Below are 18,174 nucleotides of genomic sequence, written 5' to 3'. Positions count from 1 at the left end.
AAGATGAACTTACGCGCAAAAAGACGCTAAAAGTCACAGAACAACAAAAGGCGGGTTGTCCTTACACGACAACTTTGAGCACTTCATGAAAAGCCTACTATGGAACCATAACATTGTGTTCAAAGGTAAAGGACTACTTTCTTTTTCACGCGTGTTTGTTAGGTGTTTATGTGCGGTGTTATGGTTAACTGAAAATTACTTTGATGAAGTCTTTCAACCTAATGAACTCTAGGTTTCGATGGTAACCAGTCGACCGACAAGAAAACCACGCTTTGCATTTCAAAACGTGCGGTTCAGAAAGTCGAAAAAGTTTGCCAAAACCTTGCTGATTATTAATTTATGGCGACTGGCCGATTAGTTACCGGCAAATGCGCCAAGGAAATCGACATGAAATTTGACACGTCGGTTTTCGAAATTCAATTGCAAAGTAAGCTCTTCAAGGAAGCTTCGCACGCCATTTCTAGACTTTCTAGAAAGGTAATTTCCTGAAAGGGATCAGCTTTCATTCTTTTCGTGTGGTTAAAATCCTATGTTTAAGGGTTGATTAGATGTTAGCTGGTTTCTTGAACGACGATTTTTTTTCAAATGGTCGGGTACAATTTTTAAACACTTTATTATAGATTTAACGCGGTATCTGATCTTTAATTAGAATCTTTCAGTTCTTCGATTCCGCAATTAACATTCCTTTCGCGCAAAAAAAACAAGAAGACACTTAATATTGTCGGCGAATTCGATATTATGACTTCAGTACGCACAACAGTATATTGTACGCATATACAAACTAAACTATCTTGATGCTAAGTAGATCTTTCCGCAGAACTTGTACGTAAACTGATGCGTGGTAAATGTAAACAAATTATGCCATTGCTTCTACATCAGTTAATTTCACGAATACTAATCCAGTAAATTCTTTCAGTGGTTCACAATGATGTTCTTATAGAAAATTGTACAAGTAATTCCCGAGGGCCTTCTTTTAACTGAAGTTGCATTCAAGACAGATCAATGATCTTTGATGGTGGAGCAAAGCTGCTTAGTAAATCATCTTGAACGCATAAATATCATTTTTCAAAGATAAACAAGATTATTAAAAATAGATGCATTTGAAGCCTCCTTCGTGACATTGGCAGAAACTTCATTTCATTTTGAGATTCATTGTGAAATCATTTCAAATTCATTTCTTGCAAATATTAAATATTTTCTCTGCCGCATTGGCACACAATAGTATTATTTTGCCACTTGCAAAGATAAACATGTTTACAACTGATATATGCAAACTACAGCAGATGTCTTGTGTGGGCAGAGAATCGTCTTTACCTTTTCTTAACATCTGCGTTAATAATGATTGGCAAGCTGTTTATTATCTTGCATTATACTGCAAATGGTAACTATAAGGCAAGCTGGGAGTCTAAGGTAAACAATTGAAAGGCCAAAATATAATTAAGATAGGCAACATTCTGTAAAGTCATGTTTTTGAATCTCATAAAAGTAGAATGTCTTTTGCATTAATTTTGGACTCGTTGGAAATTTAGGTATGTCTTGCCTTAAATATTACAGATTTTTGCCAAAAAAAGACGTGGCATAGTATTAACCTGAAAATTCAAAAATTCAACTTAATTGCCTAAATACAAAACAAAGCAAAAGTTTGGTTATTTTGCTGTCACTGCCAGAAAGATTTGTAACTTTAAAATTCCAGCATTTAAGTGATTTACAATGAATATGGATGTGTGTCAATCCAGTTGTTTCAACTGAATTTTTGATTTTTAAAATGTAAAATCAACATGTAACCAATTACCCTGATGTGTCCTTATTCTTATAATCAAATTATGTTATTTTTGACTTGCTATTAAACGCTACAACATTTTTTCTTTGGCTCAACATAAGGGTTTTAGTTTTTCTTAAGTGGGTATTTTTTTTTTTTTTGATTTGTTGGAAAAAAATTTTGTGTCCTTTTACCAAATGCTGTCTAAATGAGGGAAGAGCAGTGATTTCATGAATGCTATCATTTGTGTCTGCATGCTACAAGACTATTGCAAGGTTTGTCTTGGTTATTTTACTAAGCACTGACTTTTCTGGATTCTTTTCTACCACAGGAAAAGTCTACCAGTAAATTATGGGTATTTCTGCAAGCATAGCAGGTTCATCTAGAAAGTATCGCACCAATGGAGATTTACCACACCACCAAAAGTCCACCAAACATTCAGCCATTGAGGTTGGTGATGAAAATGAAGATGATTTGGCCAGTGTGTCAAGTTTTCGACCCTCAAGTCCGTTAGCTCATCAAGATGCCAGAGCCTTTACTTTGGATGGGCCACATACAAAACAGCGAAACCCAAGAAACCAAGTTAACAGACATAGTTACTACAGCATCGAGGAGCCCAGTTATCGTGGTAATAGCCCCAGTTACCATGGAAGTTTGGATCGCAGTTCCAGAGCTGGAAATGGTTCACATTCTTCTTACATTGTTCGAGATCCAAGCTCCAGGGCTTTGGTGTCACAGAGTGCTTCAAGTGTATATGCGTCAAGGCCTGGACCTGCCCGAACGATGCGAGATGTCAGAGAGTATTTGTTGCATAACCCAGAGCTTCTGGCTGGTAAGAAGAATCAAAGAATGAGACAGTCTGTAGAGAGTGATCTGTATGGACTATCTACCAATCACAAGCAGATGAAAACAAAACAGAGTGTTTACATGGGACTTATAAACCCTCCAGTTGTCTACGGAGTTGGTGCCAGGCCAGACCATCGGCAACTTCGTGTTGATCAAAAGTTGTATCTCAACCTTGTTTACCCTACTATTAGACCAAAGGAGTATCACCAGCAAGCCATAAGATCTCGTCCTCCTCTGAAACAAGAAGGCATGGTTGTTGTGAGGAAAAATGATTATTTGCAACAGCCTAATGGATATATTAAAAGACCTCTTCCTCAGATGCAGGTGTCAAGAGTTCACGATCCCTCAAGAGTAAAGAGTGTCCCTAGGCCTGAATCAGTGCAGCATGAAAGAACAATCCCGAGGCACAATGCTTCTACTTCTCAGGGGAGTAGAGGTCAGTCACAATACTCGACCAAGACCAACCCTAAAAGAGCAAGCAATGACTATGTTGATTTCCCGCATATCGACCAAGAACCCCTCACAAGTCGGTCTGTTAAAAGTGAAAGACAAGCACTTAGGGACAGACAGATGAATGGTTTTGTTCAATCAGGAAATTCTCGGCAAACAATTGCGAGACAGTTCAGTGGTCGGGAAGAGGATGATGTTGTATTCACATTCAATGTGGATGATTTAGATTTGAGAAAAAAGAATGGAGTAGCTCATTATGAACATGACAAGGATTCTAGACAGGTGGTGCCTCTTTACTTCAGGAAGTCACTGGCCTACAGTCCCAAGTATGAGAACAGTCAAGACCTCTTGTCAAGTCCATTGTGAAGATGTGGAACTTATAGAATATGTTGCTTTCAACCAGATGCAAGGGCAGTTTTGTACATACCGATACATGTACTACAGTTTGGATTAAAAAAGTTGAGTGAGAAAACAGGGAGAATCCCTTAAGCCAATATCCTGCAAATACAGTAACTGCATCCAGTCAGTAAATAGAGTGCCATTAAGTGAAATGTAAAGTTGACTTATGTTCACACATACATAATAGAAACAGTCCATCAAATATAATCAAAGCAGTCATATTTTAATGAAACAAAAACATTCTCGTGTGAACTATTAGCATACATCTCTATTCAACTCTGCTCTTAATCTAGGTGCATGTATTGAAAAATGGATATTATTGGTCTGTTTATGATGCAGTATTGGACAGATACACGCTGTACATAACTTATTGTTAATGTTGTCACGGAGATGGAGGTTAAATTAACTAGGAGATTATAAATTGCATGTTGGTGATTAATTATTGCAGTTGAAAAGTTAAGAAAATATAGAGCAAAGTGTCTAGAAGTTGTCAATTTATACAAGTACAGCTGTAGCTGTAGCTGTATGTCTTGAGAATTAATCAAAAACATGATTGATATAACATGATAAGAATAACAGTAAAATAATGTTTTTAAACCTCCAACAGTACAGTACACCATCATACATGTAGAACTAGGTGAACTACTGTCATTAAAATGTGAACTTTATGAGTTTGATGCCAAAGGTTATGTGATGTACATGTATACGCATTATACACTGATTTTGTACTTGAACTTTTACAAAGCATAATTATTGTAAGTTATTGTTAAGGGTTTTGTACTGTGCCAACAAAATGCACACATACATAAATAAGTTGAGAATTCCGAATGCTGTTACCTGGTTTCTGTAGAACCATCAAGCACATGTGACAATAATTATATTTATGATGAAATTAACTAGATAAAATAGTTTTAAATACTCCTTGCATACTTTAAAATAATCTTACCGTGAAAAGTATTTCCGTTGATTTTAAGGTAAAAACTTGAGTTAAAAATACCAGTAAGAGCTTTATTAAAGCACTTGTTAATATAATTAAAATAATTGCAAAAATAATTCAAACACAAAACATTCACCTGATGGATTGTATAGAAAAAGCATAACTTTGTGCTGACATTCATTTTGTGTATTCAAATTTAATATGAGATAGTGGCATGGTTTGTGCAGAATTTTAAACATGCCAAACCTGCTACAGTGCAATTTAAAAAAGGGTGAACACTAAAATTGCTGTGTTGTGAGGGAAATATAATGAAATGAGAGATTAATAAACTGCAAACCCATAGACTAATGATGGCATCTGGTTGGTTACAGCTTGCCCAAAATGTCAACGTCAGATCAAAGTGTTCATGCTTTTTGGATTTGCAGTGGAAAATAGCTAAAATCAGTTTTTCTTTTGATTGTTTTGAAAATCTTTGTCTAAAATGTTTTTGTTATCAGCTAAGAATTCATTTTTTTTATCTTTTTATGTCATCTAGAGAAAATTGATATTGATTCAATGGTGAAACTAAATGAATTTTGCATGCAAAATTCTTTACAAACCCTATATTGTAATAAACTAATCTGTTATTTTCTTAAATAAATTCAGATTAAAAGCAAATGACTGTGTTATTTCTGTTTTTATCTTGGCAAAAAGAGTAAAGCAATCCCAGGGGGTGGGGGGGTACTGACCTAAAATACCTAATGGTAATGTGCTGCCCAATGGGGTCGTGATTTTGGGGCTCCTTATCTAGAACAGAGTGTTGATTTTAGAGTTGATTTCTAGAATGAGGTACCGGTATTTTATTTTGAGCACACAAAAGATTTTGCTTATCAACAGCCAAAATGGGATTAAAAATTGACCTACCCGGTATTTCTAGAACAGGGTATAATTTTGAATGCAAATCTTTTCAAAAACGGGGTGCTCATTTGGAGACCTAGACAGCACATACCCACCCAAAACATACCCTAGTACCCGGCTGGAGCAATCCTAACACTGAAATAATTAATAAACGGCCAATCCCGTTATATACAGTCAAATCTTGATAACTTGAACCTTCAAGGGAAATTGAATTAGGTTTGAGTTATCAGGGGTTCGAGTTATTGAGGGCAAAATTTGTAAGAAAATGGTATGGAGGGGAATACCCTGGGTGCCAGAGGTTTTTTTTTTCTTTTTTGCAAGAAAGACACTATTTGTGAGCGGCAAAGCCGCATTTTCACCACTCTATCAACGATCGCGGCTTCACCGCTCTTTATCGCTGCCAAAAAAACCCTCTGGCACCCAAAGTAGGAGGGGAATCGAAAAAGGTCTCCAGTTAGCAGCAGGTTTGAGTTTTTGAGGGTTCAAGTTATCAGAATTTAACTGTATAAATGAGCAAGTTATGTTTATTCAAATGAATATCATTACTCGACAAAATGTCAATGCTCAAGAGAGGTCAACATCTTTATTACCTGTTTCTGGACAAAAACACAATGTACAAAATCAGAGGAGGAATATGAGCTCGTTCAATCTATTACTCGATTTTAAAGAGGAGAATAAAACAGACAAATTCACATTCTTAAGTTGTGGTGTTAACAAAATTAAGGCCCGGGCCAAACGTCAAGCTCCACGAGTCTAACCTAATGCAAATGACCAAATGCTATTGTTTTTGGTCATTTGCATTAGGTTTGACTCATGTGAAGTTCAACATTTGGTCTGGGCATAAGTAATCCAATCAACTGCATTTGTTTATGTCTTCTGCAATTATGCAGTGATTATCACAGCAAACAATATAAAAAAAAAATAAATGACCCCCTTTCTTGCTTGCTGGTATATTGGATAATAATCCCTTGGCTGCAAGATTTTCCTAAGAATCTCACAGTTGCCCTTGAAACTGTCATTAAGTATGAATCAAGGTAAAGAAAATGCACTTTGTTCTGCCATCTTTGTGAATTCCCCCAATGAAAATGCTTATTGAACCAGTCAGCAGATTGCACACACAGCACTTTGTCACCTGACGTTTATTTAACATGGAAATGTTGCCATGGTTTTCAATGTTACAACCGCGCTTAACCCAAGAAACAAACGGAGAGTTGGCAGGAGTTACCTCACTTAGCAAACTCCCTAGCCTGACAAATACACCTTTAGCTGCTTTGAAATGCCTGCCGTAAAGATGGTGTTACATGGTGAGTGATGAGATAAGACAAGAAAGGAAAATACACAAATAATAAATTTTGTGTCATACATTTTACAGCAACTATCCGTCATTACAAAAAAAAAAAAAAAAAAAAAAAAAACACCACTGTATACAATAAAATTACAGAATCAGTGCCTGTTAACTGGTTGTTTCTTCACTGCATTCATCCTCATAGCTAAATTGGGGAGTTTCCAGTGGGGGGAGAGGTATGTCCTTATCAATATCACTATCCATCTCCGACCCGGTAGCAATGTCTGTAACTGCTTTGTCTTGTTCATGGAAATCCTCTTGATATACACACATCCCTGTCTTTATTTTCATAAATCGAGTCAACATTGCCTGAAAATGGCTCTGATTCACTTGCACACTGGCTCTTGACAAGATTAAAATCAAGCATTTCATCTTCAATTTCATATCCAAATTTAAACTTCACAAATTCCCGCACATTGTCTAGAGCTTTCTTTAACCTTGAGTTCTCCCTGTTACAGTCTTCCAAATTCTGACTAAGGGAAAGAACTTGCATTTGCAAATCACTGACTTGTCCTTCCAGGTCTTTTATTACTGATTTCTCATCTTTAGAACCAACACAGTCAGAGGAAGAACTCGTGGATGATACTGAGAAGTTTTCTGCTGATATCACCAAGCTACTAGACTGTGAACATTCTGTTCCTTTTTTACCATCAACCAATTCTGTATTGATTTTCACATCCTCTCTTGGGGAAATGTCAGCGTCAACCATTTCATGATTTTGTTTTTCTTGTACTACTCTTGCCTGCTCCTGCTGCTTCTTCTTTTCCTGTTCAATTTCACATCTTTTCCATTTTTCTTTTATGATTCTTTGCTGTCGACAATGATTGTTCACCTGTAACTGCAAGGAAACCAGTGCCTGGTAAAAAACAAGAATAAAAGTTAAATATGAAAAAAATTACTACATGTACCTTATTGTTACTTATTTTTGCGGAAACCTAATTTCGAGAAAATGGAACGGGCATATTTCGCGGGACTTAATTTTCACGATGAGGCCAAAAAAATATGTTCAAACAATTGAAAATACGTCAGAAACGCTGAGAATAAATTTTCACAGGTCTTTAATTTCACGACATTTTGAAAATCGCGAAAATTAAGTCCTGCGAAAATAAGTAACAATAAGGTACACATAAGACTCTTATTTCACCCATAGTTAAAACAGTTATTAAGTTAATTAAAATTTTAATGATTAGTCGTCAACCACTGTTGATAGAACATCGCATAATGTTTAAAATATGATACTATGAGGCAAGACTGCTTGAATGCTGTGTCTGGCCTGATAGCTCAACCAGTAGTTGAGAAAGAGAAGATCTTTTTCACAGATCGTGGCCTGGAATCTCAGCAAGGTGAAAAAATTTCTCATTGATTCACCTGACATGTTGACCTCCTTTCTTCAGGCTAATGCCCCAAATTAGTTTTTCTTTTTACAAGTAACACTCACTCTTAGGCAGTTTTAATCATAAATCTTTTCTTACAAGAAGCAGTGAGGTGCATTACACACTTATGTCCAGAAATGCACGCAATGACAAAAATGACGAATTTGGCGAAATTTTGTCAAATGACAAAGGTGACAAAATTTCGTCAAATTCGTCAAGCCAGCAAAGTTATGTCATTTAACTCAACCCATGCAGTGCTGACGAAATTGGCGAAATTGACAAATTTGACGAAATTTCGTCAAATTTGTCAAGCCAGAAAAGTTATGTCATTTAACACAACCCATGAAGTGCTGACGAAATTGACGAAAATGATGAATTCAATGAAATTTTGTCAAATTCGTCAAGCCAGCAAAGTTATGTCATTTAACTCAACCCATGCAGTGCTGACGAATTTGACGAAATTGACAAAATTTCGTCAAATTCATCAAGCCAGCAAAGTTATGTCATTTAACACAACCCATGCAGTGCTGACGAATTTGACGAAAATGATGAATTCGACGAAATTTTGAGACTACAATGTGTGTCACACAGCGGTTTCCCCTACGCCATGGGTAGGTACGTCATGTAAAGTATTCGCCTCCAAGATGGCGGCATTGATGGAAAACATTGTTGCGTTCTCACGAACAATATGATTAATTTGTCAAGTAAGTGAAGAGCTGGTGTGGCACATTCCAAGCTTTTTGGTTTTCACACAGATTGAAACACATACCGGTATACGCGTTCTTCCAAGTAACACAATTGATGTGAGGTTCATGCAGTTCAAACTATTAACGTGAAACGCAACTGGAAATAACACAACATCAAGGAAACTCAAGCTTTCACTGCTTTCTCTGTTGCAAATTCAGAATTTCTTTATCTTAAAATATGACTAAATTCTGCATTAATACGCCAGCAAATTTCTTCGCAGTTGGACAAAGAAATCTTGAAGAGCCACCTGTATATAGATTGAGTACATGTACTCAATTCACAACAGTCAGGAGTGTGATAAAACCTATGTGTGATGGACTCACTTTTAATAGTTTCACATCAACAACCTGTGGCAAATATTTTAGACATTAGTCAGTGGATTGACCGCAGTGATGGCTTCAATGATTCTACTCCTCCAATTATTAGAATATTAGTAACAAGATAGAATTACAAGACACTATGTTACCTGAGATGGAAATGACAAACATTGTTCAAAAATTTGGTCCTGTATGTTATACCTGTTTGACCTGAGTCATCTTCATAGCCTCCTGGATGAACTCTAAAAGAAATTTAATAAAAATCTATTAATTTCAACAGTCAGTAACAACAGCAACAAATATTGAACAAAGTGTAATAAAATTATTTCCATCATTTTAATCATGTGACCATATCAGTCATAAAGCTAGTAAAGTCATTTTAACTAACAATGAAATAAAGTTTTAAATTTTATTTTATTATTTTACATTATAGAACACTCAACAAAATTACTTGATTCTGATTGGACAAGAGTAGTACAATTAATCCCTCTTAGGAGTTCCCCTCCCCCCATTCCGAGGTAATAAATATTGAATGGCAAAACCAACAAATCAATAGTAACTTCATCAAGGAAATAATGCTGCTCTTCACCCCTCACCTGATGCCTTTTGGTGACAAATGATTGCATCTGCAAATTTCCTGTGGCTTACTAAAGCCTCAGCTTTCCTGTCCTGTTGGTGAGCCTACAAGGTGTATAACAAGGTTTGTGACCAGCTAGTTGTGAATGTACTTTTTGTATTTCATTAACTTCAGTTTTTTATTGAGAGCAACTACAAGCCTGGCCTGGTGTATGTAACCTTCAATTGACATGTTCAAAACCAAACAAACTTAACAAATGCTATTTGAAGCTCACTATAAGCTTAAAGTTTAATAAATTTTCATCGATCTCACGTTTTTTGACCAACTGAACCTCGCTAAACGACATGCAAAATTTCGCTTACTGAACGCTTAAAACGAAGCCACACTTACCCAGTTAAGAGGACAATCCATGATAACTGTTGGTAGCTCTTTAAATGAAAGGAATATATATCTAGATGACGATTTTCATAATAAAAGCCGGGGGAACCTAACCTCTCAAGTCCCACTCATTTAATTCCCTGGCAGAGTAAGACTGAGAACTAGGGAACAACGTGAAACGCATGTGCAACGTGAATAGTACCTCTGTTCAGCTGTGTTTGTCATCGCTGGCGTAGCCCTTGTGTTTACTGACATCTTGGGGAAGATTGGGGAACTTATCTTGGATTTTTGGGGTAAACATGCTAAATGATGTGCCATTTTAAAATAAAATGAGCCAGCAAAGAGAGAAGCAAATAGATTTCGATGGAAGGACAGCTAATATTCTGTAGTGAGGTAAGTGGAAAATCTTATCCTGAGTCTGTCCTCTTATATTTTAAGATTACATATTCTAGAAAAGTGCTTTAATTATAAATAGAAGTTTATAAGCTTATAAAATTTTAAATATAATATAAGGAGTAACAAATTTAATAGTTATTATTATTCATTCACAATATTTCTTCATTTCTTATTGGTTTACATTTTATCCCCGTGGCAGGGGTTAATTTTTTGCAGAAATAATGGCAGAATGCAGAATGATGGAAGCACAGAATGACAAAACAACAGTACAATAGTATAATGCCCTAGACAACAAATAAAAGTTAGCCACAAGCAAATGGGAGTGAAAGCTAACCGCTAAACTGGGGCAAAGATAACTGCAAGCAGCAAACCGGAGTGAAAGCTAACCACAAGGAAACTGCTCACCATCATTCTGCATTCTGCATTCTGCAAAATACCACTGCCGAATCCCCGGCTAATTTCAGCCAACCAGCTAACACCAACCAAATTTGGAAGACATTTTTATTATTGGATGATTGACATAATAATTATTGGACAATTGACATCAATGAGTCATTCCATGAAGTACCCATGCTTCTCCCACAGAAGATATTTTGGTTGAATCCCACCCAATCCCCTTCCAACCCTTTGGAAACTCCAGTCAGCTCCACAATTTCATAACTATTGCTTTTAAAACTCTCCTCTCCCTCAGAATTTTCAATGACCTCAGGTATAAATATTTCCAGGGGGAGTAGAAACGCTCCTAGTCTGAGTCACTTAAATGCTTTGGAAACCGGAAATAAGGGCTGGTGTGGTGTCCCACTAGGCTCGAACACAGACTTTACCATGATCAAACTTGTCCCCTTTTGTTATTAACCAACCCTTCATATGAGAAAGACTAAAAGGTACAAGTATGTAAAGGATTTTACTTCAAAATTTATTTAATATATCAGATATTTCGTTAAGGTCTTTTAAGCTACAGTGTACATGTTAAAATGTAATGGCTTTTATGTTAAATTTGCCCTTGTTTGTGAACAAGTTCAGGAGCATATCGAGGGGGTAGTGGATTGGGTGGCTAGCCACCCCCAGGGCTCGAGACTAACATTTTTGCTAGCTAGCCTATTGGCTGGTGACAACTTTGATTTCACTAGCTAAAACCAATTTTCTACTAGCCAGAATTCTCAAGTTAACTTAGGTTTGGGCAGATGCACTCTGTCGTCTTCACTGGCTCTGTTATCATTATCTTTAAGGGTTAATTTTAATAGGTTACTTTTTGGTAATTTCAACTTGTCCACAGTCTTTGATAATTTTATACATGATGACAGTGAACTTGTTAGTTCTGTTTTCTCAGAGTTGATTTCGATGTATGGTTTCTTCCAATCAAATTCCTGAAATTTTAACTAGCCGTTTTGGCTAGTGAAAACCCAGAACCTACTAGCCAAAACTGCATTTCTACTAGCCTATGACTAGTTGGCTGGCTACCATTAGTCTTGAGCCCTGCACCCCTCTAGATTCACCAAAAAATAAAAATAAATACATTAATTAAAAAATAGAAAGTAAGGACAGTGACACAGGGTAAGGGGTGAAAATTGTAAGCATCCACCCCCCACCCACTATAAAAATCCTGAGGCTAATATAATACTTAATAAAATATTGCTAAGAGCGGCCCTCTTTGAAAGATCCTGAATTTGCCCCTGAAGTTATTACAACAATGAATGCATGTCTTAGGCAGTATAGTAAAAAATGAATTTCTGAAGATTAAAATTGGAAATAGAATTATACAGAAAAATAATGATACCAATGAATGTTGTATGTAATTATGCATGCAGCTTATTAAAACATCTTTGTATAAAGTATATCATTTTTAAAAACTTATTGAAATTGTAATATATATACAGTATGTATGTTAACTTTATAAAATACCTGCTAGTATTCTGCATGTTAATATATATTGTCTTATTACTTCAGAAATGAAAGTCTGTAGAAATAATTTGCTATTTTCCATGAACATACTTGAAAGCAAGATTCAAGTTTATACATGAATTTAATTATCATTTTTATGACTGATCAATAAACTTGGGCCGTATTATATGGATATTTTCAACGAATTGAAAATCAGCAATCATTGCTTTTCCTTTCATTATTATTAATGATAAACAGAATCTCATCCAGTGACTTGAGTGATAAATTATTTACAAATGAAACCACAAAATAATACTTATAGATCTAATCGTTTTACAGTATGTGTCTTTAATATACAAGTACAGGAGTGACGATTTTAATTAATTAAATAATTAATTAATTAATTAATTTGTGGAAGTAAGTTCACGACAAAAAGACACCCATCACTGGAAAGCCACAAGCTAAGATTGTGTCTACACTTCATGATCAAGAATTGTTTCAACACAATCATTATCTACTGTAAGTCTTATTTTACTGTAAATTGCATCTTGTTGCATCACAGGCAGACGCACCCAAATATAGTGTTTGAGGTTAATTATTGAATTGTTGACATGAGACGAACAAAACGGGAATATTATTGGTAAAGTATTTCTCGATAAGGGCTACTGAAATAAAGCTTTAGAAATCCAAAAATATCTAAACTTATTTCGCTCTAAATATCTCAAAACCAAACATCCTCTTTGAACTACCACTGGAAGGTTGGGAAATAAAGTTTAATGAAATGTTTATCGACTCATGTGTCAAGTCAATTCAAAGTTTTCGCACTGCGCGGGCCGTTTTAAGCGCTTTTTTAACTGATTTAGCCGGCGGAAGGTTTGGTAACGAGAAGAAAGAGGAGCCCAAAACCGGTGTTGAAGCCGGGATAGTGTTTAATAACCCTCTTAACAGTAAAACTTACAAGTCTCTTGGTTTCATAAATTAGAATTAATTTCAACTGTAAAGTACATGATTTTTGATCCACCTTGAAAATCTACCATTAATATGAGTAAAAACACTGTATTTTCCAGGTGTCCCACATTGAGGATTTCCCCAACTAATAATGCCTCCTAGAAACCACTTCTTCTTTTTACCCTTTGAATCAGGAAATAGAAACCCTCCCCCACTGTCCCGCTTGCATGAGTCCTTAGTATTACTAGCATATCCTGCACAAAGCATGTTAGAAGTTACAGGCCAAGTCTCTGTCTTGTAGGCCTTTTGACAGTTTGAGTGCCCCACAACTGGCATATAAACCTGTCGTAATTCTGTTGTTGGCTTTTCTCCCTCTGTGAGTCCCCACCCTAACATGACCCCCATAGCACCGGGAGTTACTTTGCGCCTCTGCTGTCTGCTTGGTAAACACACTGGCCGTACATGGTCAGTTATATTGGCCTTCCATTTAAGTTTTATTAGGGCTAAATCTGAGTCAAACGTTCTCCAGTTAAAGTCAGGGTGAGACACTATTTCTTCACTGTCAATACTTTGGACTCGTGGATCTCTTAGTCCAGATTTAATGTCATGAACTCCAAGGTGGACTTTAATATGAGGGAATAGCTTTCTTGTCTGTCTATGATAAACACAATGAGCAGCTGTCACCACCCAGTTTTCTGCAATGAGAGATCCACCACAGTGAAAGAGATCATTAACTGTCAATGCGACTTGCCATGGCCACAGACCAGGAAGAGATGTTCCGCCACCAAATATTCTTAAACGCTGATGTTGAACATTGTCAAAACTTAAGCTAGACTCCCCGCATATAGGGAGACAGTAGGGTACGTCATCAGACCATGTGCCATCACTTTCACAGTGCCGCAACCTTGGTCCATGAACAAAATAATGCTTTTTGCAATAGTGATTAACATAGTAAGAACCATACTGTTCAATTTTCTTGTAATCGCCATTTTCTGGTTTTTCAGGATCAGGACATGGATTTGGTGATCCTAGAGTAATTCGTGGTGGATAAGTTATTGGGTGAATTGTAGGACAAGGACCAGTGTTACAGGTGACAGCTTGTGAATTTTCTCCTTGACAATCCATATCAATAATTATTGAACTTTTGCATTTTCTTACTCTCTTTTGTGTACCACCACCACATGTGTGGCTGCAAGCTTCCCATTTTGACCAACTACTCCATGCTGCACAAGGTTTCATTTCGCAAATGTTGCTCTCTACTTGAACAGGTCCTTTAGCCCCACTACAGTTCCCAAGATGAAATGGACTTAGTCGCTTTCTGCAGAACCGTGAACGGGTCTGGTGTCCTATTGAGCAAGTTATAGAACAGTGGGACCAGCTTGTCCAAGAAGACCAGAAAGAATCATTTTGATGGCTTTCGTGTGTACACTCGGCAATCACGCAACTTTTAAACACAACATTTTTGCCATGGCAGCTGTCACCACCAGCTTGCGGTTTTGGGTTGGTGCAAAATCTAAATTTTACCTGGACTCCAGTACCACATGATGATGAGCATGCAGTCCAGTTAGACCATTCACTCCATCCACCATTTACTGGACAGTCATTGTAACAACTTTTTACTTGCATCAGTGACCCCTGACAAAATTCTGTACTTGAGTCTCCATTTCTACTGCAATTCCTGAATCTTTGCTGTTTCCCAAGTCCACAACTGACAGAACATTGAGACCAACTTGACCATTCAGTCCAGGTGTCTTGATTTGAACAAGGTCGTTGGAAGCAGACCCGCATGTCAGTCTCATTTCCAGTACAAAAAATAATATCACTTGCGCGTCCAACAGTTTTGATATTTGGATTCAAGCACAATCTTGTCCGTGTCTGTTGTCCAGCATCACATGTTTTACTGCAGTCTGTCCAGTTTGACCACTTTGTCCATTCTCCATGTATAGAACAAGGCTGCTGACTGCAATATTTACTCTGGTTAGAAACTCCAGAGCAAGGTTTTCCTCCATGTTGTGATGGATGATTGTTGCAATTCCTAAATCTTGATTTCATTGCATTACCACAAGACTTGCTACAATCAGTCCAGTTTGACCACTCACCCCACCCCCCATCAATAGGGCATGGCTGTACCTGGCACATCTCTGTTTCTGTAGTACTCCCAGTACAGGGCTGACCCCCATAGCTGGGGGGAGGGTTGCTGCAAGTTCTTATTCGAGACTTTATACCACCAGAGCAACTTTTACTACATTGTGACCATGGCGACCAAGCTGCCCATTTGCCAGGAATGGGACAAGGTGCTATGATGCATGATTTAATTTCAGTTACTTCTCCAGAACAATTTCTTCCACCAAACTGTGGAAGAGGATTGCTACAGGTCCTGTTGCGAGATCTTGTCCCATTTCCACATGTCTTGCTACAATCACTCCATTGAGACCAGGCTGTCCAGTTTCCATGGATGGGACAAGGGCCAAAGTCACAGTACCGAAGTTCAGAAAAATTTCCTGGGCAGTTTTGACCTCCATATTGAGGAGGTGGGTTAGTGCAAGTTCTAAGCCTAAGCTGAGATCCCTTAGAACATGTTACCGTGCAGTGAGACCAATTTGTCCAACCTGCCCATCCGCCATGGATGGGACATGGCCCTGAGTTGCATTGTTGTTGTTGAATAGAATTCCCATCACACGAATCCCCACCATACCGAGGAACAGGATTATTGCAGTTTCTATGTCTTGTTCTTGTACCGTTTGAACATGATACACTACAGCTTGACCAGATCGACCAGTCAGACCACCCACCATGAACTGGGCAGGAGCCTAAATAACATATTTCTGTTACAATACCTCTTCCAAAGCAAGGCTTTCCACCATGTTGGGGTCTTGGATTGTCACAATGCCTTGTCCGTACTCTCGTCCCCCAAGAACATGTTACACTGCAAGATGACCATCTGGACCATAAACTCCATGCCCCATCAACACTGCATGGTTCTCTGGTACAGATGCTTGTTTCTTGGAGCGACCCTCTACAGCTATCACTACTCACCCCAGTGAGAGAATGTTGACATAAACGAGTCCTCACTTGATTTCCTGATGAGCAAGTCTTGCTGCATTCACTCCATTCTGACCAAGCAGTCCAGCTCGCTCCACAGTCAGGACCATGGCAGCTCCTTGTTTTGATATCGTCCCCCTTGCATTTCTCCCCACCTCTCCCTGGTGGGGGATTTGTGCAGCGCCGTATCGAGACTAGCGTGCCGCTTCCACAAGTCCTGGTGCAAGCATTCCAGGGGCTCCATTCGGTCCACTGACCGTCCACACAGGTAAACTGCTCATCAGCTACGCGGAGAATGGGTTTTCCTTTCAAACGATCTGGATAGGAACAGGTTGTGCTAGAAGCAATGGAATGGATGTATTTTGCCTTAGTCCTCAGCCAAGGTTTTAACCACCGCAATTTACAGTCGCAGTAAAACGGATTACCGCTAAGAAGAGTGAATATTCCTGTCCTTAATCCAACGAAAGCCTGTTCTGGAATTGTTGATATATTATTGTTTTCTAGTCGTAGCATCGCTAGTGCACCAAGATCTCTGAACAAGTTCGCCGATATGCTAACGATTCTGTTGTTTGTGAGTGTTAGTCTTTTGAGCGCGTTCAGATTAGAAAATGTTCCTTCGCGAATGCCTGTCAAGTGGTTGTTTGCAAGTGATAGACCTTGCAAAGAAAACGTTCCTCGAAAAGCATTTCCGGGGAATGTCTTGAGTTTGTTGTAGTGGAGATGTAATCGCTTCAAGGACGGCAGATCTTGAAACAATTCCTCAGGGATGCTCTCAATCGCGTTATTATCAAGATAAAGCTCTTGGAGGGCATTTAATCCGCGAAAGAGGCGCCCGGGTAGCGATGACAGCTTGTTGAAACCCGCGTTGAAAGATTTCAGTTTCACCAGGTCACGAAACACTGTCGCCGGCAAATCACGCAATTTATTGGATCTTAGATTCAAGGTGGTCAAATATGTTAAATTCCTTAAGGCGCTCTCCGGTATCTCTGTAAGCATGTTCATACGAAGAGACAGAATTTCCACTCGAACAGGAATGAAGGACGGAAAGATCGTCATACGTTTGAGTCCTCCTGCGAAGCCGCAGTAAATGTACAGTTTGTTCATTGTGGTGCATTGACATTCCCTAGGACATTTCTTCATTTCCTGGCCCACATCTTGTGCATGTGATAAGACGAGCCATAACACACTTGATAGGAACAACAAACTCCAAATCACTCTGGATAACATTTTATCTGGTGCTGCAGCGGGTACATTCGCTTGTTTACAATCCACTGATTGAAACTTCTCGAAGATGAAACTGCTGACCGTGAAAGCTGAAAGGCAAAGTAAGGCACGTGTTAATCTTCATTCGTACTAAGCACGTGTTGTCTGGCGTTTCCGTGAATACAAACCTAAACAACCAAAGGTCTGCTACGCTTGCAGAGTTCAACAATAACCCCGGGGCAAATTTGGATAATTAGACACTTTGTAGTTATTTGGCTTGCAGCCATCAAGTTTGTCGCAAATAAACCATATCTAGCAACCATCAACTTGGAATGAATTTGGAAATTACAAGCTTGTTTACAGATGACTTGCATTAATGAAGTTTAGTGTCAAATCCGTTTACCCAAGGACAAAATGAAATCACGCTCCACTGGCGTTGTATAGCTGTATACAAAGCTTTGTTAAACACTTCTCGCTGGATGCTATATCTGCGATCTTCGCTGCGCTTTTGTCCTCAGGGAAAGCACGACATTTCTGTTCACGTTTCCTCTGAGTGTGCAAGCAGTGCTGTTACGGAGTACGCGACGATATTTAACGCCTGTCATACCGAGTACAAGAAGTTTGGTTGTCTGCCGATTAAAATATTGAAAGTGTATAGCGATAGAGGCGGCCACGCGAT

The 18,174-nt window shown here is 38.1% G+C and overlaps 3 protein-coding genes across 3 annotated transcripts in view; 1 reads left to right on the top strand and 2 right to left on the bottom strand.

The window, feature by feature from the left end:
* The first annotated feature begins 1 nt into the window (after position 1).
* On the top strand, positions 2-5,042 carry LOC144643490 (uncharacterized). The gene is made up of 2 exons (XM_078502753.1): positions 2-125; positions 2,091-5,042. The coding sequence occupies exon 2, from the start codon at positions 2,111-2,113 to the stop codon at positions 3,419-3,421; it is 1,311 nt and encodes a 436-aa protein (XP_078358879.1). The 5' UTR covers positions 2-125; positions 2,091-2,110; the 3' UTR covers positions 3,422-5,042.
* Positions 5,043-6,721: 1,679 nt separating this feature from the next.
* LOC144643563 (nuclear receptor-binding factor 2-like) overlaps positions 6,722-18,174 on the bottom strand; it is a 130,544-nt gene continuing 119,091 nt past the window's right edge. Inside the window, 5 exon segments of the mRNA XM_078502870.1 lie at positions 6,722-6,895; positions 6,897-7,489; positions 9,272-9,312; positions 9,667-9,751; positions 10,038-10,152. Coding sequence (XP_078358996.1) covers positions 6,742-6,895; positions 6,897-7,489; positions 9,272-9,312; positions 9,667-9,751; positions 10,038-10,058 — 894 coding nt within the window. The 5' untranslated portion in view covers positions 10,059-10,152 and the 3' untranslated portion in view covers positions 6,722-6,741.
* Positions 13,274-17,645, bottom strand: LOC144643496 (SCO-spondin-like). The gene has a single exon (XM_078502764.1). It carries the CDS (start codon positions 17,517-17,519, stop codon positions 13,293-13,295), a length of 4,227 nt encoding a protein of 1,408 aa, XP_078358890.1. The 5' UTR covers positions 17,520-17,645; the 3' UTR covers positions 13,274-13,292.

Source organism: Oculina patagonica, chromosome 2 (assembly GCF_052425735.1).
Source record: "Oculina patagonica isolate OP01 chromosome 2, crgOcupat, whole genome shotgun sequence".
In the NCBI taxonomy this organism is placed as follows: Eukaryota; Metazoa; Cnidaria; class Anthozoa; order Scleractinia; family Oculinidae; genus Oculina; species Oculina patagonica.
The sequence above is the reverse complement of the archived record's forward strand: the minus strand, read 5'-3'. Positions and strand labels throughout refer to the sequence as shown.

Coding starts and splice junctions, on each gene's coding strand:
- LOC144643496 (XM_078502764.1), bottom strand. CDS start 17,519: ATGTTATCCAGAGTGATTTGGAGTTTGTTGTTCCTATCAAGTGTGTTA.
- LOC144643490 (XM_078502753.1), top strand. CDS start 2,111: ATGGGTATTTCTGCAAGCATAGCAGGTTCATCTAGAAAGTATCGCACC.